At 34.4% G+C, this 26,833-nt stretch overlaps 3 protein-coding genes across 4 annotated transcripts; 2 read left to right on the forward strand and 1 right to left on the reverse strand.

Moving 5' to 3' along the window:
- Positions 1 to 1,067: 1,067 nt before the first annotated feature.
- LOC127860663 (putative nuclease HARBI1) lies at positions 1,068 to 5,630 on the forward strand. 2 transcript variants are annotated; one of them, XR_008039880.1, is made up of 4 exons: positions 1,068 to 2,303; positions 3,192 to 3,264; positions 3,419 to 3,607; positions 4,608 to 5,630. XR_008039880.1 is itself a non-coding variant. In XM_052398902.1 (4 exons), the coding sequence occupies exons 1-4, from the start codon at positions 2,299 to 2,301 to the stop codon at positions 4,705 to 4,707; spliced, it is 360 nt and encodes a 119-aa protein (XP_052254862.1). In that variant the 5' UTR covers positions 1,068 to 2,298; the 3' UTR covers positions 4,708 to 5,630. The 2 variants fall into 2 exon arrangements, 1 of the variants encoding a protein (XP_052254862.1); XM_052398902.1 differs by having other exon boundaries at positions 3,426 to 3,607.
- A 4,979-nt stretch (positions 5,631 to 10,609) lies between these two features.
- Positions 10,610 to 11,777, reverse strand: LOC127860672 (uncharacterized). Its single transcript, XM_052398912.1, has 2 exons — positions 11,542 to 11,777; positions 10,610 to 11,212 (listed from the first exon to the last, which is right to left on the reverse strand). Exons 1-2 carry the CDS (start codon positions 11,697 to 11,699, stop codon positions 10,768 to 10,770), a joined length of 603 nt encoding a protein of 200 aa, XP_052254872.1. The 5' UTR covers positions 11,700 to 11,777; the 3' UTR covers positions 10,610 to 10,767.
- Positions 11,778 to 20,259: 8,482 nt separating this feature from the next.
- On the forward strand, positions 20,260 to 24,839 carry LOC127861240 (uncharacterized). Its single transcript, XM_052399652.1, has 4 exons — positions 20,260 to 20,610; positions 22,895 to 22,948; positions 23,363 to 23,506; positions 24,377 to 24,839. The coding sequence occupies exons 1-4, from the start codon at positions 20,490 to 20,492 to the stop codon at positions 24,535 to 24,537; spliced, it is 480 nt and encodes a 159-aa protein (XP_052255612.1). The 5' UTR covers positions 20,260 to 20,489; the 3' UTR covers positions 24,538 to 24,839.
- Positions 24,840 to 26,833: the final 1,994 nt, after the last annotated feature.

Consider the following 26,833-nt stretch of genomic DNA (forward strand, 5'->3'; position numbering starts at 1 on the left):
ACAGTCTTGTTCGAGTCGTTGGACTGGGCACGAGAAGCCTGTGACATGGCTGGCTGTGTGTGGGATCTGTTTACATTTTTAGCTGGAGCATACTGTGTGTTTGTGAAAAAATTGTTGTGCTTTGTAACACGGCTGCCTTGCATGATCGTATCCCAGTTCGGAAAGGCATCAGCGACAACGCGACCATCTTGAATGATTTTGGCTGGATATATTATGCTGGCCTTGCTTTTTGGATATTCTTGGCGGAGGCGCTTGAAATGTGGCCATAATTGCTTGCGAGCATCAACAATCTCGCGTGGATAATCTCTATTTATGTGAAAAAGTGTTCCGCGGAGCTTGTTGGCATTCGAGAGGATGTGCTCAGTATCACGGAAATCCAGACAGTATATAATGATGGGTCGTGTGGAGCCGTGCCGGAATTTCCCCAGTCTGTGTATTCGGGGGATAGGAGGACAGGGGTCGATCTCAAGTTTCTCTCTCAAGAAAGTTGATATTTTATGGAGACAATTTTCATCCCTGTCCTCTGGGATACCACTGATTAGAAGGTTATTTCGGCGACACCTAGCTTCGAGATCTATTGACTTGTACTCTAATAGCTTAATTTGCCGATCATGGTTAGACATTGTTGTTTCCATAGTGTTTACTTTGTTTTGCAAGTTCAGACAACTGTCAACTGTATGAGATATGCCTTTCATTTCATGGAACAGCATAGACAGCTTAGCATCAAGTGAGAGACTCTCGTAGTCCGACAATGTTTGAGACCGTTCGTACTCACTGTTACTGCTGCCCGTGTTTACCCGAGGCCGCTTTTTCTCTCTTGTAGCCGTTGACCAAGGTCCGCCATTTTGACTGAAAGTCTCATTGTCCAACACATTAAAATCGTTTCTGGTGAGAAATTGTGATCGAGCGTCCGAGTTTTGATGTTCCATGTTTGTGAAATGCTTGAACTTACACTTGTGCACATTAACATACCATTATTAAATGTTCACAACATTGTTTTCGTTGTTTTTGCTATTTTTTTACTCTGTTAGAAAAAAACCGCGGTTATCCGCGCACTCGACCGGAAGCACCAAAAAGTGATTGACTCGATCGTTTTATTAATTATTTATTATCGCCTATGATAAACAATTAAATTAAAAATATAATGCATGCCGTTGCGACGATCACTTTCTTCAGTTTCTTGTGATCTTCTGGGGTATTTTAAAAGATCTTATAGCCATGTTTTTAACGCTGAAATGGTTGTTTGTTTGTTTGTCAGATAAACTGTTAGAAATATGACTGTTAAATATTCATCCATCTGTATGCAAATTTATTCATTGCCGTTTACTAATTTCGAACGCATCTAAACTGTCGCAGCCTCCAGCTAAACGCAGACGCGTTGAGCTTACGTTAGAGGATAAGATAAAGCTCATCACGGAATCAACTGCTCAACTTTGGGATTAATCAAAACAAGTCGGTATGGATTTTTTTTGCTTTTAATCGATTAAAAACACATTTTTTAAGAATGCAATTAACATCATCAGTACCTGCGTACAGTTATCACATGGTACATGTAAATGTATATGGTTTGTTTTATTTTTATGTGATTCTGTACACAATGCATACCATGTATATTTCGGCAATATGAAAACTCTTGGTAAACCGGAACTCTCTGAAAACCGGACGATCAGGTCTGTCCCGAGACCGTCCGGTTTACAGAGAGTCTGTATATTGTGTTTGGCCTGTCTGTCACTGTTTGTGTCTGTCACAAAATTTTTGGGTGGTGAAAGGTCTGTGTTATCCTTCAAGGTCAAAGATATGGCTTCAAAGCGGGCAGTCGGGGGCATTGTGTTTCACAAACACGGCTCTTGTTAGTAATATCATAGCAATTCAAGTCAGTGCATTCTCATCGGATCATTTAAATTATTTAGAATTGAAAATGATCAAGCCTCATTAAAACCTTAACCTAAGCTTATACAAAAAAATGTAATAGACTTTCATTTAAGAGCTACAACCTGTAGCTACAACATGATGATCTTAAATTGTAATAAAACTATTTTAATTATGCTCACTTAATTATTTTTATTTTCAATTTTATACTCAGTTGAATAAAAATATATTTATATTTTTAGATTTCCACAAGGACCAGCTGTTCTGCTTGTCAAGCAGGAATTTTTTAGGAAATGTCAGCTGCCAAATGTAGTTGGAGCAGTCGACGGGACCCTTGTTCCCATTATCAAACCTGCTGAGTCTGAAGAGGCCTATGTGTGCAGGAAGGGGTTCCATGCCATTAATGTGCAGGCTGTCGTTGACGCTAACATGAGGTAAATGTAAATATAGTATTATGATTCATTATCTATAAACATATAAAAAGAGACATACCATAAATTGAATCAAGCGCAATAGTCATCATCAAATACTGATTATTTATGTACATGCGCAAAAAACATTATGGCCCCTTCTATACGTAGATAATTGAATATTTAATCATGTTTTGTGTTTTGGTCCATTTTACTCATAAAGTATCATAGCTATTGCTTTTTAGACTTTGGAAACTCGCTTACTATTGTACGGGGACTGTAACGGGCAAGTTGCATAACTCTGGTTGGCTTTTTAACGGATTTATGGCCTTATTTGTATTTGTAACTTGAATATTTTGTTTAATTTTTGTTAACATCCACTTTACTTCTAAAGTATCAAGGCTATTCGAAATTCAAATACTTTCTTGCTATCATGATGTGCCTGTGCCTGGCAAGTTCAGTTTCACCTTGACCTTTGAATGACCTTGATTCTCAAGGTCAAATTAATAAATTTTGCGTACATTTTCATAACTTCTTTATTTATGATCACATTTGCTTCATACTTTGACAAAATATCACTTACCTGACATACCACAATGGACTCCACCCAAACTATCCCCCACGCCCCAACCCAGACCCCCCCCCCCCTCCAAAAAAATGACCACACACCCAAAGTATACCCCCTCTCCATGATGGCTTACGTTATACTGTCAAGCACTCGAATAGTCGAGCGCGCTGTCATCTGACATCTCTTGTTATAAACAACTGGTAGCAAGATGAATAGCAGATAATTGGTCTGTTACCTCATTTTAACTAACTCTTTTGACCTGTTAATTCTTTTCAGTTCAATTCAACAGTGAAAAATGCCCATAATATCACTTTAACTTACACAATCATGTACTCTTCTTTAAGGTGCACAGATGTCGTGTCAAGATGGCCTGGTACGACACATGATGCTGCGGTGTTTGATAGCAGTAGCGTAAAGGTAACCTAGTTGCATTTATTTAATTTACCATAAAATATAATATACTTGAGCTATGTTGGTGAAACTTATTGAGATGCTATCCTTAATCCTACAACATTAAATGTGGACTGCTGTTTTATCATAGACAAAGTGACTGTTCAATAAAATGGTTTAGTTTACAGGAATATCTGAGCACCAATGATGTGGGTCATCTGCTAGGGGATAGCGGATATCCATTAAGGACTTACCTCATGACCCCTGTACCTCATCCCTCCAATGATGGTGAGCAAGCCTACACCGACCATTTATGTAGAGGACGGATAGTCGTAGAAAGACCATTTGGTGTTTTGAAATCACGATTTAGGTAATTTATTTTATAAGCAGCGAAATATAAGTCTCATCGTGACAGTTGTCAATTCTCTATAATCATAAGTTTCAGCATAACTAGTAAAATGTTTGAATTCATGACTTAAGTAACTTTTTTTTTAATGAATGAAGGTTTTTGCAATAATGTATATGATGATTTGTTAAAAAAACAACATTGTGCATACCAGTAACTTGTGGTTTTTTTGTGTTTAAATGAAATGATATTCTTATTCATTTTATTTAAACTCTTCAATATGATCTTCACTCTGTGAAAAGGGGGTATAATGCATGTGCGTAAAGTGTCATCCAAGATAAGACTGTGCAGTCTGCACAGGCCAATCAAGGGTGACACACTCTGTTTTTATTGTATTTTTATGCCCCCGGTAGGGTGGCATATAGCATTTGAACTGTCTGGTCATCCTTCAAGGTCAAAAGTAAAAAAGGACATTCTAAGGGAACTATTAAAAGAGAAATAATTTTTAAACCTGCCAAATTATAAATTGAAATTTTATTTTAAAGCGGGCATCGTGTTTCTGACAAACATCTCTTGTTCATTAAAAGGGAGACTCATCATTACAAAAATCCAGTTAAGGTGGAAAGTGTCTGCCCTGATTAGCCTTAACGGATTACACAGGATAATCTGGGATGACACTTTACGCACATGCATTAAACCACCTTTTTACAGAGCGTGGCTTATAAACATTATGTGTATCCTCTTTTTATATGAAAGCGATTGTTCCAGTGTATTTAAATTAAATTGGGCATAAATGGTGAATACAGAAACAAATAACATGTTTTCATAAGCTATTGACGATTTCTTTTATAGAGAAACATACAGTATTTCTTTATATTGACATCAAATGGATCTCATTGAAAACCGCAAATTTTAGTCATATAAAATGTCGAAAATTTTGGTGCAGATTTTTTAACGAGGAGTGCCCCCTGCATCTTTGAGTATCAAATTGCTATGTTAAATAAAGATTTGGGTTCATTTTTAGATGTCTGCATCGCACTGGTGGATGCTTGCCTTTCCAGCCTAATAAGTGTTGTGAAATTGCAACAGTTTGCATGCGCCTGCACAACCTGTGTTTGGAATAAAACGTCCCACTGATAGACGAAGAAGTTGGGAACGAGATTGATCAGGAGGTTCTAAACAATGCACCAGTGCAGGGAGCAGCAGTCAACAAGAGGCAGCAGCTGATTGAACTGTTTCGTTAAATGTTAGTTCTTTTATGCCCCCCTTCAAAGAAGAGGGGATATATTGTTTTGCACATGTCGGTCCGTCCGTCCACTTATCCAGTAAATGGTTTCCGGATGATAACTCAAGAACGCTTAGGCCTAGGATCATGAAACTTCATAGAATAATTGATCATAACAGGCAGATGACCCCTATTGATTTTCAGGTCACTAGGTCAAAGGTCAAGGTTACAGTGACTCAAAACAGTAAAATGGTTTCCGGATTATAACTCAAGAGCGCTTAGGTCTAGAATCATGAAACTTCATAGGTACATTGATCATGACTGACAGATGACCCCTATTTATTTTCAGGTCACTAGGTCAAAGGTCAAGGTTACAGTGACAAAAAACGGATTTACACAATGGCTGCCACTATAACTGACAGCCCATTTGGGGGGCATGCGTGTTTTACAAACAACTCTTGTTATATAGAGGATATTTGTTGGATTCGGTGGATTATCGATTTTAATTCACGAGTGATCATAGAAAATAATATTTTCACGAGTGGCGCAGCAAATTTTCTTTTTATTTTATGCCTTTTTTTCACAGTTTATATACATTTTTTAAGAGTTTAACTAAAAAAAATCGCTGGGATAATGACGTCATTTCGTCAAAAAAATGACGTCTTTTCACATTAAACAGTGAAAATTATCGATAATTTTCACTGATAATTTTCACTGTTTGAAACAGTGAAATTATCAGTTTTAATTCACTGATATTTTTCTATAAACCACCGGAAAGCATTAAATAATATTTATTTATTACATTGTATTATTATTTATTTACCTAATCGATTGAGAATTAAACTTGAAAAGTTACACAAGCCAACATACAGCCATCTTGTTTTGTGTACCTTCAGATGCCTACATAAGACTGGTGGCTGTGTACCATTCATGCCATCCAAATGTGCCCTAATTGTATTGGCATGCATGCATATTCACAATTTTTGTATTGACAGATACATCGTGGACCCAACCCTTATGCCTGGTTTATTCCGAAGTTTGGTTAACAGCCGGCGAGTGGTCAATTGCTTAGTTCAAATACTGAATCCTCTTGGTCTAAAAACTGGATTTGAATGGATAGCATTATACTTATCTAAATGTTCAATGCAGTCCAGCGGCCGCTATCAATGAGTTAGATAAAGCTGCATAGTTCAAACAAACATTCTTTGTTTATAGTCTGGGCATTATTCTATAATATCTCCTTTTAACAATTAAAGTTTTGATAACTTATTTTCTCAAATTTTATAAGTATGTATATTTGAGAGTTTGAGCTTAAATGTTAAAAATACGCAACAATCAGTGCATAATGATACGTCTGATATATATCTTGAAAACTAGATTTTCCAAACAAAATATTCTGCGTTATTCATTTTATTAGCTCATCTATTTTTTGAAAAAAAATTATGAGCTATTGTCATCACCTTGGCGTCGGCGTCGGCGTCGGCGTCGGCGTTGGCGTTGGCGTTGGCGTTGGCGTCGGCGTCCGGTTAAGTTTTGCGTTTAGGTCCACTTTTCTCAGAAAGTATCAATGCTATTGCATTCAAACTTGGTACACTTACTTACTATCATGAGGGGACTGGGCAGGCAAAGTTAGATAACTCTGGCGTGCATTTTGACAGAATTATGTGCCCTTTTTATACTTAAAAAATTGAAAATTTTGGTTAAGTTTTGCGTTTAGTTCCACTTTTCTCAGTAAGTATCAATGCTATTGCATTCAAACTTGGTACACTTACTTACTATCATGAGGGGACTGGGCAGGCAAATTTAGATAACTCTGGCATGCATTTTGACAGAATTATGTGCCCTTTTTATACTTAGAAAATTGACAATTTTGGTTAAGTTTTGTGTTTAGGTCCATTTTATTCCTTAAGCATTAAAGCTATTGCTTTCATACTTGCAACACTTACTAACTATCATAAGGGGACTGTGCAGGCAAAGTAATGTAACTCTGACTGGCATTTTGACAGAATTATGTGCCCTTTTTATACTTAGAAAATTAAAAATTTGATTAAGTTTTGTGTTTAGGTCCACTTTATTCCTACAGTATCAAAGCTATTGCTTTCATACTTGCAAGATTTATGAACTATCATAAGGGGACCGTGCAGGCAAAGTTATGTAACTCTGACTGGCATTTGAACGGAATTATGGGCCCTTTATACTTAGAAAATTGAAAATTTGGTTAAGATTTATGTTTTGGTCCACTTTACCCCTAAAGTATCATAGATATTGCTTTCATACTTGGAACACTCACAAACTATCATAAGGGTACAGTAAAAGGACAAGTTGCATAACTCTGGTTGTCATTGTTACGGAATTATGGCCCTTTTTTGACTTAGTAACTTTTAATATATGGTTAAATTTTGTGTTTCGATCCACTTTACTTCTTAAGTATCAAGGCTATTGCTTTCAAACTTCAAATACTTACATGCTATCATGAGGTTACTGTACCTGGCAACTTTAATTTTACTTTGACCTTTGAATGACCTTGACTCTCAAGGTCAAATTATTAAATTTTGCTAAAATTGCCATAACTTCTTAATTTATGATTAGATTTGATTGATACTTTGATGAAACTACTCTTACCTGACATACCACAATAGACTCCACCCAAACCATCCCCCGTGCCCTCCCCTCCCCCCCCCCTCCCCCCCTCCCCCCCCCCCCCTATTTTTTTTTTTTTTTTTTTTTTTTTTTTTTTTTTAAGATCATCTCACAAATGACCACCAAACCCTCACACTATACCCCCACCCCCCCCCCCCACCCTCCCCCACCCCCCACCCCACCCCCCAATTTTTTTTTTTTTTTTTTTTTTTTTTTTTTTTTTTTTTTTAAGATCATCTCACAAATTACCACCACACCCTCACACTATACCCCCCCCCCCCCATTTTTTTTTTAAAAAATGGTTATGTTTGAAATACCGTCCAACCATCGCACCCAAACCCCCCCCCCCCCCCCATCGCCCCCCCAACCCCCCCCCCCCTGATTTTTTTTTTTTTTTTTTTTTTTTTCGCTTTTTTGGAAGATAATGTAATAAATGTCCACAACCCCACACTATACACCCCTCTTCACTCCACTCCTCCCTCCTTTGTGATTGAAAATGAGAGTCCCTTCACCTTTAAAAAGAAAATAGATGAGCGGTCTGCACCCGCAAGGCGGTGCTCTTGTTTAATAATTCGGAGAGTTCTGTTGTTGTCGTTATAATTTTTCATACTACGAGGATTGCTTATATAAAGTATAAAATACATCTCTCATTGAATTAGCACGGATGGCCGAATGGTCTTAACGATACACTTTTATTCAAGGGTCAGTGATTCGAGCCCAGTTGAGGGTAACTTCTTTTTCTTTAATGTTATTCTTGTTTTTTTAATGGAGCTTTTAAGATCAAATATTTACATTTATCAATATAAATCATTAAATGACAAACTTTGAAAAGGTCCCATTAAGATGACTAAAAAATTCCTCACGGTAAAAATTTAGAACTCATTGGTTGTTTGTTTGATTTAAAAGTGATTTTGTTTATTTGCCTTGTCAGCGAGGTTACTTTCAAGTTATTATCACTTTTATCTTTTTTCAAATCATAAATAGAAAAGACATCCCAGTACCAGGGACACTTTTTAAACGAAAAACGCCATACAAATCAGAAAGTGTCGTCCTTGATAAGCTTGTGCACACTGCACAGGCTAATCAGTGTGCACAGGACACCACTTATTTGATATGCATTTAGCCCCGTTTTCCCTGAACGCAGACCATATGTACAAATTTCAATTACAAACTGGCCAATGTAATCGTACAAGCGTTTAAACAGTATTGATTACACTCACTGTCTGCAGTGTACCAGCTGTTAAGCATGCGAACAACTAAAAAATAAATCTGCGAGAAATACTTTTTACTCACGATTTAGGGAGTCATAAAGACAGCCCTTTCGACCCTTACTTTGTTGTTTATGAAGTATATGTTAACCTAGCACTTCACATCGTGTCAACAACTCTGATCTAAACATGGGTATAAAGCACTAATGCGCTTTTTCGGCATAGCTGTTTTACCCAGCTTTTCGCCTTAAATGACTTTAACATAACGCCAGCAGACACGCATGTATATATTCGAATATTTTATGGCTGATTGGAGATAAAATCTGTGAACTTTGGCTACATCACTGTATCTGTACTCAGCGCAAAAGATGTATCGCTATTCAGTGTAAGGAATTCAGGACTACTCTCAGTATGTTCAGATGACACAAATTGTGGCCCATTTACCATTACGCGTTAAAATCCATCTCGCAGGGGTCAGTACTCGTTCACTAAATCGTCCGGGGAATACATAATTAACCATCGATAAACACAGTTTTGCTTTCAAGATGAGAAAACAAACAAATAGTATAGTGTCACGATAAGAGGAAAATCGTTTAATTATCCAACCACTAATTGTTGCCGTACTCGGTCAGAACGTCTAGAAATCGTTCCTGAAGGCCTGGATAGGCTGCCCTTATTTGCAAGTTTGCTATTTTGAATACAATTTTGTATCGAACGGCATTGCACTAAAATGTGCCATTTTCAATTCGCGGTGAGATTTAAATGACCCTCGTCATGCGAAAATAGGTGTTATTCCATATGCGCTCATCATATATATAGCCCACTCAGTCTGCGCATTTCTCAGTCTGGTCAAGACATACATAACGAGACCATAACACATTGAATGATTTTATAGCGAACAGCATCGCCTCTGACCAGACTGTGCAAATGAACAGGTTGGGCTTAAGATACAATGGCCGAAAAGCATAAGATCCATTTTCACATGACGCGGCTATGAAAGTGTGATTTAAATGTGTCGAAAGAAAAATGTGTGTAAAACAAATATTAACATACGATATATTTCGATGATGAATACACTCATAATAAGGCATGTGAGGACACATGTGTGCACTCCCGTTGTATAATTTTTATCTACTTACACTAATACGTGGTACTCCCGTAGTATAATTTTTATCTACTTACACTTATACGTGGTACTCCCGTAGTATAATTTTTATCTACTTACTCTAATGTGTGGTTTGACAATGATACGTTGATACAAATGTAACACACATTTCATGCAGTGAATATGTGACTAACAAGTTAACAAACACAAAATTTTGTTTTCAATTCAATTGTTTGTGAATGTAAATTGTAAAGCGGTTTTACAAGTAAGCTATTTATGTCTATGTTTAATTATATATCTGTGCAGTAGTAGGCATTTTTGTCATTATAAGTAAGTTACTTTTACGTACGTCTAATGATACACTTGAACAGTTGTGATTATATAGTCATACTTTTCATTAAGAGTATGCACATTGATACGCATAATAAATAGAGGATATTTGTTGGTTTCGGTAGCATATCGAATTTAATTCACGAGTGATCATAGAAATTTATATTTTCACGAGTGGCGTAGCCACGAGTGAAAATATTTTTTTCTATGATCACGAGTGAATTAAATTCGATATGCTACCGAAACCAACAAATTTTCTTTTTATTTTATGCTTATTTTTGTAGTTTTGTTAATTTTCCGAATTTGCCTCATTAAGTTTCCCCGTGGGGTGCCTCAATTTTTAGAACGCACACAGAACTTACTACACAAGAAAATAGTTCACATCTGTAAAAAGTGTATTACTATTAAAATCAATGTTTTATTCAACATATATCTTTTTCATACTTTATACATTCAATATTATTACAAACAATAGTTTAATTTAAATTATTATGAAATTAATAGTGTTGCATATACTGGCGTAGTAATTTGTGTATTCAACTGATCTGAAAGTTACGAAAGTGCTCGCCATGTTGAACAACACTTTTACGACTTGCTGGATTAATAACACATAACTGGATTAAACTAGGAACGCAAACATATTTCAACAGTGTTTTTGTGCTAAATGGTTTCGATATCAATCACTGTCACTCTCTGCAATAAGACGGATTCGCTTGTAGTGTCGCTGTACAGGGGAATCTGCGGTTACCGCCGGTGTACGGGATGGAGATTGCCTCTGGTGATTGACTACGTTCTGTGTCTGGGAAAGGCCCATGTAAGATTCAGAGTTGTGAAAATTAAATGTTACATTGCCCTGGAAATGTGAGTTGACAAAAAATCCTCGGGCCATCGGAAAATCACTTGATGCAGGTGTGGCTGACGCAGTGGCAGTGGCTGTGCGGTTGTGCTTTTCAACTGACTGGTTTGAATGAGAAAGTATTTTTGAAATATTTTTTGACTGTTCCTTGTTCAAACTGCTGTAATTATTTAAGCTGTTAATATTTCTGTGCCCTGAAATCTGTATTATTTGATGAGCAGGAACATTCTCGTCATTCAGCTTCTGAATCAAGTGCTTTCTTGCACTGAAAAAAGTTTATATCTATGGTAAAAATAAAATCAATATTCAACGGTACACATGACATATTACATAAGATATAAGTTGTAATTGTTTTGTGTGCTCTTGAAACACTTCAATAAATACATGGTGGTCTGTCAAGTACTGGATGTAATGGAACCGGAAAGTAGAGGAATAGTACTAGTCGAGTACAGGAGATTTTATGAATTAAAATTTTGAGTGTTGTAGCATGTAAATTGGACAAACAACACCTATTTAATAAATGGGAGGTAAGTGATTTTTATTATATATTTTAGTCTTGTTATGAAAGTAGTGTATATAATATGGGGTTTTGACCTGTATGGGGTGATTCTTGGCTCTTGAATACCAGCATCTGTTTTCATCTCAGTCATTATGCTGTATAGCTTGTTTATTCCCATGGCAGACTTCCTGAACCAGCATTGCTGTGTCTTGTTGCCAGGAGTTAAGAAGAAGGGGCTGTCTTCTGTCATCATGTCAACAGGGCGTTTGTCGGCATATAGCTTGTAGAGATGCACCGGATCTCTGTCAGGTTGTTCGGGAACTGCATATGCCCGTGGATTGACTTTCCTATGAATAGTTAAAATGTGTGTTGCATTAAATGTTTTGTTTAAATTAAATACTATTCCACCAAAAGTGAAGTCTACTGTATATTAATAATACAAATAAGAATTATATTGTAAAAAAAGGTCTATAAATTCACTTGTGATAATAGAAAATATATATTTTCAATTGTGGCTTCGCCACTCGTAAAAATAATAATTTCTATGATCACTCGTGAAATAAAATCGATATTCTACCTTAACCAACAAATATCCTCCATGTTTGTATTATTTTTACTAAAGAAAAATTCCATTTAAATATTTTATAAACAGTACCAGTTTTTATATAAATAAAAAATTATCAATTCAGATTTGTGTACAAATATATTAAAGTAGGAAAATCACCTTATATCCCTAGGATTTTCACCAGTACGGGTTTTTGTCTGACGCTCAGTGTCGAAGGTGATGAATTCTTCACCAGTTTCAAAATCGATTCCAAGGCTGACATCACCCCAGCATAGGGTGTGAATTTCCTTGCCGGTTCTCATCCCAAAATGGGTTGTACATATAAGCCACAGTGAGTGTAATAGAGCTCTTGGGCTTGATTCTCCCAGAGTTTTAGCTGCGTACATAGCTTCAATATGTTCATTTGTTAATGCCTGGGCTTGATGCGGTTTATTTCCATAACCTTCTTTTTTCAGAGCTTTTTGTTTACTTTTTAATACTTCCCTCACTTTGGCAAATTCAGGGTCATTTATCAAAGAGTGCTTGTAGTTCATGTGCCTTAAATGCCTGTCGATTGAGCTTAAAAATGCCCTCAAAGATGTGGGTTCATACTCTGATCCATCTTTTTTAGTCACACCCAACAAAAACTCGCAGACCAGAGGGTTCAATTCATGAGGAGGTATAGTTTCAATATTTCTTGCCTCATTTTTGTGACTTTTTAGGAAAGTTTTGAAAAGTCTGATGTCATTGTCGGTTTTCTTTTTTTATTTAAATTTTCGTTTTCAAGCAGAAAGCTATCCACACTTACAGATCTGAAATTCCTTGTTGGTGTTGATGTTGGGTTTTGTTCTTTTTCTTCCTGTGTTGATGCTGTTACCAGTGGATGTGGGGCTGATGTTGCTGCTCCTGCTGTTGGTGCTGCTGATGTTATTTCTTGTGATTTTGAAGCGCTGTCATCATCTTGTTCATTTATTTCATTAAAAAAGTCATCAAAGTCAAAGATACTTGAGAAAAGAAGATTTATTTCATTGTTTTCCAATTCATACATTGTTGTTAAAGAGTTAAGCAGCAGACGAAATAATTATGTTTAAGGGAGGTAAATGTGTGTTTCAGGTTCAAGTAGACTAGTCTCCCTTGAATGAAAATTGCAATTGAGGCTCACCATGGGGTTATTGGGGAAGTAGTTCCAGTATCTAACTGAAACAGTGAAAAATAACGATATTTTTCACTGTTATGTTTCACTGTTTGAAACAGTGAAATACCACTTTTATTTCACTGATATTTCTCTATAAACCACCGGAAAGCATAAAATAAATATGTAAAAACTTCATGTTTTGGCACGACAAATGCATACAACGAACTAATTTGGTGTCTTATTTTACAATTGTATGAAGCCATATATTGTCCGATCAATAAAAGCAACAGGTAGATTGTCAATTTTAAACAGAGTTATATATTTTTAATAAAAAACATCAACAACAAACAAAACACAATAACAACGTTACCAATACGATATTTAGCCATTTAAAATCTGATATTTCTTTGGAAAGCTGTGCTGCGTGTGTTATACAAACTGCTGTTTGTGTTTGAACAATAATTTTAATCAACTAACCACTCGCGGTTGTAGCCCCTTGTGTAGTATGGATCCTCACATTGGGTACACATTATGCCGTCTGAGTCACCACGCATTGATGTTGCCCAGCGATGTACTGAATAATGTTAACATGACTGCACGCTGAATATATTTAACCAAATACAATTACACTTTACCTGCTTAGATTCCAGAGGTAGACAAAAATATATACATATAAATACTAATGTTGCGCTTGTCGCTTAAATATACAAATATTCACATTCACATTCATTTTCACATTTAATTAAAACTCTAATATATGTGTATTGCAATTTAGTTATTCGATTGCTTAATATGCAACATATCAAACGAATACATTTTTGGAGGAACGGTTAAATGCAGTTACTTTAAGTACTCTGGTAGACGATCATTAGTTTTTATACAGTAGTATAGGTCGGTAATAAACCGAATTAGATAACACATGTTATAAACAATATGGCCACAGTTATTTAACTTCTAAATTAGACCTCGAAAAGTCCATGTATGGGGGTGGGGGTGAGAAATTCCAGACTCTTATCTAGGTGGTTTGTTAACCTACTCAACCTGTTTGTGTTCAGCTGGTTTACCAGAATTAAGTGTGCATGTTTACGCAATAACGCAGTAACTTTTCCTGACCCATACAAATCTGTATCGCTGAAGTTATATATATATATATATATATATATATATATATATATATATATATATATATATATATATATATATATATATATATATATATATATATATATATATATATTTACGTGTGTTAATCCAAGTATCGCAATAATAACGTTGATCCTCTGTAAATAATTCAAAGATGTACATGCCATTTATGTTTTGTTCTAGGTAGTCATGAAACGGTAATAGAGGGGCTCGTATAATTATCGTGAAGGAAAGAAGAAACACAATATTGTTGAATGAAACTTGTCATTTATTGTAATATACCATGAAGTGTTTAAAACGAACATATTCTTTCCTTAATGTTATAATGGAAGGTAAACACATGCCGATGTAGAAAACGGTAATCTGATGTCAAATGTCAAATATAAAAGCCGCGCGCTTTGTGTAACAAGGTAAGTGTTACGTTATTGTGCTAGATATTAAACATTTGACGCCCACAAACCCTGCCTGTAAGGGCCATTTTATTACTCAGGAAAATAATTTTAACAAACCTAGTTGTATAATGTTTTATAATATTACATTTCTTGGCCTTGCTGTTTTGGATAAAAAACATTTTTTAATGTTATTTCACTATATAAGTCTTTAAACTTTATGGAACCTTAGGGCATGGCAATTGTTTAATCTCTGAGCATTACATAAAAAATCTGTTCAGAGAACTAGTATCTGATGTCACAAATAACATATCACAGTTGTGAGCCTTTTGGATTAAAGAGGACGATTTGGTAAACTTGTCATGCGGTATATAATATTGGAATAATGAAACTCCAGAAAAGTTGCAAGTAGAGAAATTCTTATTTAAACTGTCAATTTAGTGTTAAAGGAAAGAGACAGATTACCTGTAGAATACAAGCCAATAAATATGAAATAAGACGTCCACTGATACGAAGATGGGGATCCAACCTTGACACGGCCAATGCAAAACACTGATTGGTTTGAACCGAAAAGCTTGATCAATCTCACGTTAAGTATCGGTAGACTTATATGACACTATTTTCCCATCATATTAATATCATATATGCATAGTGATTTTATCAAATAAATCCATTTGAAAATTCGAGATCTCGGATGGCAGTGTCGTGTCAATGTGACGTTTAATCAACTCCAGTAATGAAGACTGTTTACATGCAGCTCCAGATTTGTATTCAAGTATTATGTATATGAGAGTGGTTAGGCCCCATCCTAAGCAAAAAAGAAAAATGTATTTGCTTAAATATACCTACCTGTACCCTATGATCGTTTGTCATGACACGTTAACAAGCGTTCACATCAAGCTATTCGTTGCTCACGCGTCGCCTTATTTATGTACATGTATGCACTTCATAACTTGCAAGCATTGATAAACAGTGCAGCATGTGAAAATACTGCGGGGATAGGCATTAAACAAACACTCATTATAATTTGAACTTCAAATGAATGAGCTCTATAAAACCCGTAAATTTCAAGAACACGACAAGGGTCTGTTTTTGGAGATTATTTACAACACGTGAAACTTTGATTAGTTTTTGTTCCTTTAACCATGAACCTGACATAAATGCGTTTCGCTGAGGTCAACAATGATGAAACATCCTTAATGCCCACGTTTAATTCCTTATGTATGTAAGGTGTTTCCACTGGATGTCGCGTCGTCAAACTAGGAATTACAATGACGAGAACATGATACGACAAACCGAATTCAGGATTCGAGAACATAAGATCAAGCTGCGAGATCTGATAGTAAAATCCCAAACTCGCATCTTGGTCGGGTTGTTTTCCAATGGTAAAACAAGAATAACACTGATGATAACGCAAAAAGCACAAAATTACGATGCAACGTGGCGAAATCACCATGCGTTATGGAAGAAAATAATAGCAAAACAACGATGCGAGATTACGATATAACAATCGTGATGTTGCATCGTGTCTTCGGGATCCAGAATAAGCAATTTTGCCACCCGGTTGCATTTGCGCAGACTAGTCATATAGTCGTTGTATTTAACTTCAAAAACTATATAGTTTCATAACACACAATACGTGAATCTGTATGATTGAATTTTATACATACATGTAAGATACTAAAGCCAAAATGTGAGACTATATGTTTACGTTAATAAAGTTGCGATCTCATATTTGTTAAAGGTCCACGTTTGAAATGCTTATAAAATAGATTATGTGTAATATAAATGTGCAACATGTCAAACCGTATACACTATGGCAGTCAAGTACTTAGCACATATATACTGTTCTAATTTGGACATATTGGGAAAATATTGAATGTAAACGGATCAGAATTTTCTCTCGTCGTGTGAAACATCATTATTGGGTGTTGTTATAGTAGGCTTGCTAGGAGTGGCTTTCGTTTAAATGTACATGTTGTTGTATATAATACGTTACGAACGTGTAAACATAAATGAATATTTTCTAGCATGGGCTAACAGTTAGAAAATTAATAAACACCGATGTACACATTTAAAACAGTTTATTTTCAAAAGTGTTCCACTTTGCCTTGATGCGGTGATATAAATTATTAATAAACGTTTTCGTTTAGCGTGCGACACTTGATTCTATATAATGCATACTATTGGGGACTTGTTCAGTTTTCACACATTGTCGTATTGTTTTAATGACAAAACACGTTTAACTAAAAAAAACATTTATTAGGAATGCTCTAAAACATTTCTAAGAGGCTAGAACTAAAGTTTGATACACATTTACATGACGTTTTCATTATTTACATGAATACGGCCGTTAATCACGGGCGCCACCTCATTTTTGCGATACAGTAATAAATTTGCAAAATTATAATGCTATTTCCGAGGTGGCGCTAAGGACTTAATGTTTTAAAACTTCATGAAATATTCTTCAAGGTGAGTAGGTTTTATATGTTTTTCCAACAGAGTTCGCAATATTTAAACAATCGGGCTATGTAGTGCGATTCAACAAATTTAAGATTAACGTTATCCACAAATGCACATAAACATACAATCACAAACCATATGGAGAGTTTAGGACCTTTATAAGTTGTGAAATGATGTAGTTTTTTAAGCAGATCGATGTATCATGCCTTTGTGACGAGCAAATTTCCACCCGATTAATTCGCAAACGACATCAAACGATTGCGTTCAACATATAATAGTTGCTGCATGCACAGACACATTGGCTTCTTGCAGGTCTAATAGGTAATTTTGTATTTTTTCCAAAAGAGATGAAGCCACTGCCAGGGAGGTGGAGCGAAGGACATGAGGTAAGCCAATGTACGATATATGAATCATCACATGACTTATATTTGATAGATAATGTTCCTTTTAATATTTCGCTTTATTTGTCAACGTAAATACTTCTACCCAAATCTAGACAGAACACACCGGGTATAACCATTCTATAAAAAGGGTTGTAAATATGTTAATATATAAGTATCCAACTGAATTAAGAAGTGAATAACCTGAGAAAGAATATCGTACGATATAAATCCAAAACATGCAATATTCAATTAATTTTAAAACTAAACTATAAATATTCTCAAAATATTTTTTTTCTCCAACAAATGTGTTAATACAAAACAAAAATTCACGAAGTAATTTAAAGATATTACTTCTGCTTGAAACGATGATCTTTTCCCTATTCCAATTGCTTAATTCACGTAAATGCAAAGGGCAACGAATCTTAAATAGGCTAACATATATCGTTTGTTCCTACTAATATCTGCAAAAATAGGATTGCTTTGGCTTTACTCGCTACTTTTTATTAATATATTCAACCCTCTTTTCAGTTTTATAGAATATTCAATAACAGAAATCTTCAAATTATTTTTGCAACACTTGTTTCTTCATAATTATGTAGACTTTACTGTTTCGATTATAGATCTGTTTCATAATGATCGACTAAAGAATAAATATCGAACACTCAACCTGAAATACGACACAAAAAGTGAATGGTCGATTAACGAAAATTCAAATAGCTGAAAATGTGCATTGGCGCCACCTCCTGTCATTAGCGTAATGGCTCCATCTCTTTTGAAAAAAAAACACTCCAAAATTATCTATTTGATCGACAAATACCAATGTTTTTGTGCATGGAACAACTTACACATGTTAAAAGCAACGGTTTGATATAGTAAGCGATTTCATCGAGTGGAAATTTGCTCGTCACACAGGCAAAATACATCGATTTTAAAATCGTCTCCATGCCATTTAAGGTCATCACGTTTTCAAATGGGTTCTTATATGTTTCTGTACATGTGTGGATTAATAAATCTTCACTTAATCGCACTATATTGCCCGAATAAAAAAATAATGCGAAATGTTTTGAGCAAACATATAAAACTAACTCACTATATAGACTTATCCGTGACATTTCATAACATCCGGTCCTTAGCGCTACCTCGGAAATAGATTGGCTCATCCATCAATGCATCGCACAAAAAGAGGTGGCGCCCGTGATTAACAGCCGTGATGAGTCGAATTAAAAATAGTAATAGAATTAAGTGTTAATAATTAATTAGTTATAAACATGTTTATGCGCGATAATTTGTCTTAAGTAACAAAACAATAACGCCTTTTTTTTTATTCGTAAAATAGTTAGCAAGAAATAAATTTCACCATCGGATTGCATATCATATATGAACACGCATAGGCAAGTGACTTATTAAATACCATGCATACAGAAATCTTACAAAGCATTGTGTTATTAGTTCAAAACATTTCATTCGCAGAAAATTACTCATCCGTTGTCGATGTACTTAAGTGTTTATGCAGCAACGAAAATGATTTGCAAGCACTGTGTAAATAGTGCTGTTTCGGTTTAAAAGTTTGCAAATCAAACAAGAGTCATATTTAATCGGATGAGTAGCATTAACATATCGAAACCGAAACTGCTGAGAGGTTTCATATAATTGATTCAAATACGTAATTTATATCATGTTCCCCATGCCTTAAGGTTTTGCCACGTTTTCCATGCCCTATTTACGATTTAAAAAGAGAGAGAGACAGCATGGCGGGTATTTTGAAAGTCGGAATATTGGCAATTTATTATTTTTCCTCGTTACATGTTTACATGTGTTCTTGTTTGTTGTTTCGTTTTTGAAAATGATGTTTATATTAATTTTGCAGAGCAAACATGCTCTGTAAATAGTGTCAATAAACTGAACAACACTGACCAGTCTTCGCCGCTGCAAACACTTGAGCGACTGGGTTCAGCCGTGGATTTCCAACGCACGTTTATGTCGCAAAATGGCATAATTGCGCCACATAACCATGTCTATATAAAATGATGAAATATTGATGAGGTGTGTGTGCATACCTAAAAGCATTGATTCTGATTATATTTTAAATATTTTAAAGGTGACCCATGTATAACCTAACTAACACATACTTCACACACTGCAATTCAACCTAATACAATGTTCAGAAATTGTTGAGACTTTCTATGGTATATAGTCATTTAATCAACGTAAGCAAATCTTTTCTGGAGGATTTAATCATACGCTTTTGCATACAATCAGATGTTTAACTATACGGTTTTTTCAGCGAAGGATTTAGTAATTGTAGGGAAACATAATGTGACCGTTAAACTAATACAACGATACCATTATACAATCGTATACACGATGTTTTCAACTCATTAATGTTTAGTGCTTCAGTAAGTATAATCAAAAACAAGTTTGTTAAGTTCATTTGCTACTTGATTTTGGAAACATGTTTTTTCATGCATATGTACCGCAGTCATCTGTAATAACATGTTCACACTTTTTTTTCAGTCTCTGGCGTTTTCAAGGTATTTGCTGTTTCATTTTGTGTTTTTGCTATTTGAACTGAATAAAAGGCCATAAAAAGTATCAAACGCTACGAATAAGGATTTTCTGAAAGCCCATAAACATGAGTTTTATGGCTACAAAATTTATGCCTCCCGCCTGGATCTGTTTAATCGATATCACAAACCGAATACAATCGGAGCAATGCCATTGGTTGAGGTATAAAAGGGCGCTAACTTAAATTTCAACGCAGGCGCATTTTAAAAGAATCGAATAATATTTAAGTCAACTTATGTTACATTTTGACTTGTAGATGCATTATTACGATTCGGCATTTCTCTATGATACTATACGAGATACAAATGCGTGTTGTAATATATAAGAAAACAAGTTACATTTAATTGTCTTATTTTATTAAATCAGTTGCATCGCTGATTCTAACAAAAAGTCAATACTTATTTGAAAAGCCGCTCCAACAATGAGTGACCCGAAGCTGATTATAAATTTCGTTGCCATTGGCTTGTGCGGATTAAGCACGATTTTCTGCATCCTTGCCTTGTGCTTGAACACGTGGCACAACGATGGACTTTTCACTTTTGGTCTGTGGAAAAAATAAAATATCCTTAGAAGAATTTACAAATTTTTTCGAAAAGCTTAGTAACAATGAGTCTGATTTTTGTAATTATGAAGCAGAAGATTTTTGTTTAAATAATAATTTTAACTTAGAAAATTCTGTATTTCCAGAACTTGACGTACCTATATCTGTCGAAGAAGTTAACAATGCAATAAAACGTTTAAAACGAAATAAGTCGTCAGGTATTGATTGTATTTTGAATGAATATTTTCTTGAATGCAGTGATATATTGTCAGCACATTTGTGCGATGTTTTTAACGGTATTCTTGTATCGGGCTTTTTTCCCGATAAATGGACAGAAGGTGTTATAATCCCTTTGCATAAAAAAGGTGCTGTTAATGATGTAAATAACTATAGAGGCATTACTTTAGTTAGTTGCTTTTCAAAATTATTTACTACTATCCTAAACAAACGCATTGAAACGTTTTGCAACGAAAACACTATTATTTCGGATGCTCAGTTCGGATTTAGGAAAGGATATTCAACTGTTGATGCTATTTATATCTTGATGTCGATTGTTCAAAATTATTTAAATGAAAATAAACGTTTGTATGTTATATACGTCGATATGTTAAAATGTTTTGATAGTATATACCGCAATGCATTATGGTTGAAAATGTTTAAGTCTGGTTTACAAGGTAAATTGCTTAGAATAGTGAAGGATATGTATGCAAATGTTAAATCGCGTGTTAAATCATGTTCATCTTATTCAGATTATTTTAGTTATGCGGTTGGACTGAGGCAAGGTGAAGTTATGTCGCCGATTTTGTTTTCTTTATTTGTTGAAGATCTTGAATTGTACCTACAAGACAACATTAATTCTGGTTTGAGAATAGATGATATTACGATGATTTTACTATTATTTGCTGATGACATGGTCATTTTAGGCAAGTCACCTGCTGAAGTCCAGTCACATTTAGATAGATTGTATTTATACTGCAATTCTTGGGGTTTAAATGTAAACACTGCTAAAACAAAAATTATGGTGTTTCGGAAGAGAGGAGGTTTAAAACAAAATGAAAAATGGGCATACAATGGTAATGATATTGAAGTTGTTGATAACTTTAATTATTTAGGCACAGTACTAAATTATACTGGAAGTTTTAAATCAAACCAAGAACATTTGATTGGTAAAGCCCTTAAAGCCATGAATACATTGTTGATAAAATGTCATGACTTCGATATTAAACCAAAAATATTATGTCAGTTGTTTGACTCCTTTGTGGGTTCCATATTAAATTATTCCGCAGAAGTATGGGGCTTTAACAAGTCAGATGGCATTGAACGCATACATTTAAAATTTTGCAAACGATTACTTCAAGTTAAAATAAATACATGTAATGTTGCTGTTTATGGAGAATTAGGTAGATATCCATTGTATGTAAACAGGTTTGTAAAAATTATAAAATATTGGTTTAAAATTTTAACCAGTGAAAATATTATTATGCAAATTGTTTACAAACAAGCTTTAAACGATTGTAATAAAGGTTTTACAAATTGGGTCTCACATGTAAAAAACATGTTAAATAATTATGGATTTGGTTATGTATTTGAAAATCCAAATGTTGTGCAAATAAATAGTTTTATTAGAGAATTCAAATGTAGACTTGTTGACAATTTTAGACAAGAGTGGTATGGTAAACTGAATAGCAGTCCTGTATTAGATATGTATAAAGTTTTTAAAACCTCTTTTGAATATGAAGAATATTTGGACTTACTTCCTAGACGTCTGCGTTTATTTTTTGTAAGAATAAGAGTCTCTGCACACCCGTTGAGAATTCAAACTGGCAGATATGCCCAACACAATATTCCACGCAATGAACGTTATTGTTTATGTTGTAATGACACTGATTTAGAAGACGAATATCATTTTATATGTACATGCCGATGTTACATCGATTTAAGAAAAAAATATATAAGTAATACATATTATATTAATCCATCTGTGTATAAATTTCACAAATTATTAGTTTCTTGTGATAGATTAGTAATTTCCAATGTATGCAAGTATATAAAAGAAGCTCTAGTTGTAAGAAATACAATCCTAAATAATACTGTTGAATAGATTTTACCACCCCTCGTTAGAACTTAGTGTTCTTACCATATATTATGTTTATTTGTATTGATTTTATGTTATATACTGTTATGTTATTATTCGCATTCACGTGACAGAATATGATGTGTATTTTTAGTATTAAGACGATGTACTATTGTATAAGTCTGAATAAACTATGTCTGTCTGTCTGTCTGTCTGTGGAAAGTGTGTGCAATTGGCAAGTGTGGTCCGTGGACGATAGTCCCAGGTACGTAAACATAGGTCAAGCATGAATCTACTTTGATAACATATTTAGGTCACATGTTTCAGTTGCTGTGAAGACCTGTGTTTTATACAAATTATTACAGTTATAATTACAAATAAATGAGTACAAGATGCAAAATTGATTTTAAAAAAAACATTATACACATATTGTGCATAACCATTATTAATGATTGGTATATTATTCTAAACGAAAATAGATTATTATAATAGCATAATTGTCTGTATAAATCTTTAATACTAATATAATATTGTAATATGATATACTCTTCAAAAAGATTCAAGCACATAATAATTAACAACGGAAAAGTATGATGAATTCAAATATTTCTTCAACAATCTACAAACTTAATTGAAGCTTGATTATAGTGTAAGTATTATTATTATTATTATATTATAGGTAAGTTGCAAGCTGTCCGAGCATTCGCATTTCTTGGGCTGTTTCTGATCATCGGGGCTGCTGTTTCATCGTGTTTACACGCGTTTGTAATGAAGACCAACAACACTCTCATCAACATTTCTCTTGGATCGTCGATTGGCTCTGGTATGTTGCTGAATTTAGTTTAAACTAGAAAGGTTTTAATTAATTGTTATAAAACGAGAGCATAGTGTTATGCATGCAAACTAATTACAGAGTGATATATTCAATTTTGAATTTTAAAATTAAAGTTTGCATTCAGTTTGATAAATATAACATCGGAAATAAATAGCTCCATCAAAGACAAAATAATACATGTTAAGACAGAAGAAAAGGTAATCCTCACCTGGGTGCTAACAACAAACCATAGGAGTAAACGTCTAGCACATAAACCACTCGGCCATTCGTGCTCATACAGTAAGAGGTTTATTTAAACAAAGACCTATAGAATACATGTATTATATATGTCTTTGATTTAAATCATAATATACGCAATCCTCGTTATTTCACAAAACATAACGATAGCATCAGGACTATCTAAATTATTTAATCGTTTCGCGTTTGTAACGCTTTATAATGTTCATGTCTCTTAATTGTCAAAATATTTATATACACTACATACATTTATTACGTGTACAAGCATTCCATTTGATAACAAGTCTGTTTATTTATAATATCCGGAAGTTTAACATTTAAAATTATATTAAATAATGTTCAATGTATTTGTATGAACGTATTAATGTCCTTAACGACAGTATGGCGACTTTTTAAAAAGTTAAGCGGAATCATCTAATGCACGATTTGCCGCAAACGAAGTGGCACTTTCCATCATGCACAGCGTAGAAGTACACATGTTAGTTTAGAAGCGACACTAGTGGACACAATAAATTCCAGATCAGTTACTAATTCATCGTTGTGTGAGCAACTTACGTTAAGTTCTAAGAAAGTAAACAGCAAAGTGAGAAGCGTATTTCTGTTATTATTTCCTTATTTCAGGACTCTGTATGGGGATCGCCTTCATAGTTTTTATTAGAGGGGAAGAGATAACTCTCGGAGCTGGCATCTACATGTGCATTGCTGCATGGCTTTTCGGATGGATTGTTGGATTACTGAACGGGAGATTGGTGGTTCTAACTAGAAGGGCTCCAAACAATTAACAAGGGGCATGGAAGCAACACTGTGTTCACAGCGCAGCATACAATTTATTAAAACCGATTATGTAGCTTTAAGGGATACACCACGTGTTCCGTTGATGCCACGCTTCTTAATAGATTGTGAAAACACTGTAAATGATTTATTTTGTTAATATTACATATAATTTTATAATCATTGTTGCTATCTCGTCGAAATAAATCAGCATGAGGTTATAATGCTTCCTAAAGAAGAACGCATTTCTTGACAACTATTATCGAGTGTATTGTTTTATATTTAATTTGATGAAATAAAGCAAAATGGTTCATTTTCCTTTAATAAATGTATAATACTTATATGTACGTAACACTAGCAGCTTCAAACACGTTTTAGAGGTCGCAGTGGTGTAGTGGATATGGTGTCCGCCTAGCGATCGGGGGTTCACTTGTTCTATCCCCACTGTGGGAGCGTTCTTTAGATTTTCCCTAATGACACCAAGTACTGTTTCTAGTCCCAGGAAACGGACGGCAGAGCGTTTCAAATACTAGTAAGCCTTAGGCTTTCTATGTAATCGAGCTAAAATAAACAGGTTTAAACTGAACAAGTTTTTGTAAGTTCCATGTTTGCTTCAACGTCTTGTCGCTTTTGCCTAAATAATGTTGGAAAGTAACTGTTTCGGTTTTGACAACTTCCTTCCTAACTCGTTCATATTGACGTAGTCGCAGAACAGTCATGCTAGTTTGTATTGGTACAGTTCAAACATTGCATTTAATTGGTATAAATCAATGATTATATAGTTATATTAACCAGATGATATAAGTTTAATAAAATATTAATGTCGTCTTAACACAGACATGCATTATAATAATATGGTTCTAACCCTATTTGTGTGTCGTATATAATTTTTTTCACCATGATATATTTTGAGTGCATTTAAATTTGATAGTACATTGTAACAAAAACATTACATAGGACTGAAATCAAGTGTTATATTTCGTAAAGAAACAAAGGCAGTTTGTTACATATTGTTACATATTTTTAAGCATAACGCACTTGCTCAGTACATGTAAAAAATAATTTGAACTCGATTTAAACCTTTTTCAAAATCGTTCATGGCTAAGGCCCCGGATCATTTCTTTACTGCAAGGAAATTGCGTTTAGTGTATTGTCAAGGCATTTGGTAACTTGCATTAAACAGATGGGGATCGTAAACACAAATATAATTTCAATTTAATTGGGCAGGTGTATGTATAAACTATTTTAGAAGACGAAAGTAAATGTATGCTGCTCATTTCAAAACTGTTCTAAATTGTGTTATTATTCTTAAATATCGTGTAAGACTTTGTTTCGAAAGCCCTTAACATGATCTTATATGATCGATACTATTTTCGATTTCGACCTAAGGGATTTTGTATAAGTTGTTTTATATTATAGAAAAGGTGTGTCATAAGCAAAATTAATCACTACTGCATTATAAGCTAAACATGTATTCTTTAGGCAATCCGTCGTTAAAGAAGAACACACTCATAAATACGAATACGGCTTGAAATAGCAAATACATTGTAACATGTAAAGTTCAGATTTGATACTTCAATCGACACCAATACCAACCATTTGGTATCATAAGTCAGTAACAATGTTAAAATTCATCTGCTACCGTTGAACGACTATGTCTGTGATATTTCCACCTGTTTGACATCGGGCCCGACCATTTGACGTATAGAAAGACACTGACACTATACGAAAATGACGAAAGTAAAAAACTAAACTGAACCGTTCTAGCAGATCAGAACAGAACATTCTTTCACTACACCGAACAGAAATAAAACATATTATAAAACTAAATAACATGTTTTGTCTCTCAATCGTGCAAAATAAGCATGTAAAATACAATCTTAGTATCGTTAAAGTGACATCATGCGCATCTAACACTGTTCAATTGAGCTGAACATAATTAACATGTCAAAAGAGTTAGTTAAAATGTGGTAACTTACCAATTATCTGCAACTCATCATGCTACCAGTTGTTTATAAAATATATATATTATATTCGATATTTTACATGACTGTCCCAGTCCTCTAAGCCGAGCGGAACTGTATTTTTTTATTAGGATCGGAGTTAGTGTTCGTGTGTCGTATGAATAGATATCGTTTTAGGAAATTAAAATGATCAGTTAAACAAAATTGTGGCTTTGTGTCGTATTAAAGAATCTGCACTAAAACTAAATTTAGATTCACATCGTACAAGCATGACCAGTTGTAAAACAAAAGAACGGCTGATATTCAAATGCATTTTTTTTTCTTTCCGGGATATTGGTTTAGT

The sequence above is a fragment of the Dreissena polymorpha genome, chromosome 15, assembly GCF_020536995.1.
Source record: "Dreissena polymorpha isolate Duluth1 chromosome 15, UMN_Dpol_1.0, whole genome shotgun sequence".
Lineage (NCBI taxonomy): Eukaryota > Metazoa > Mollusca > Bivalvia > Myida > Dreissenidae > Dreissena > Dreissena polymorpha.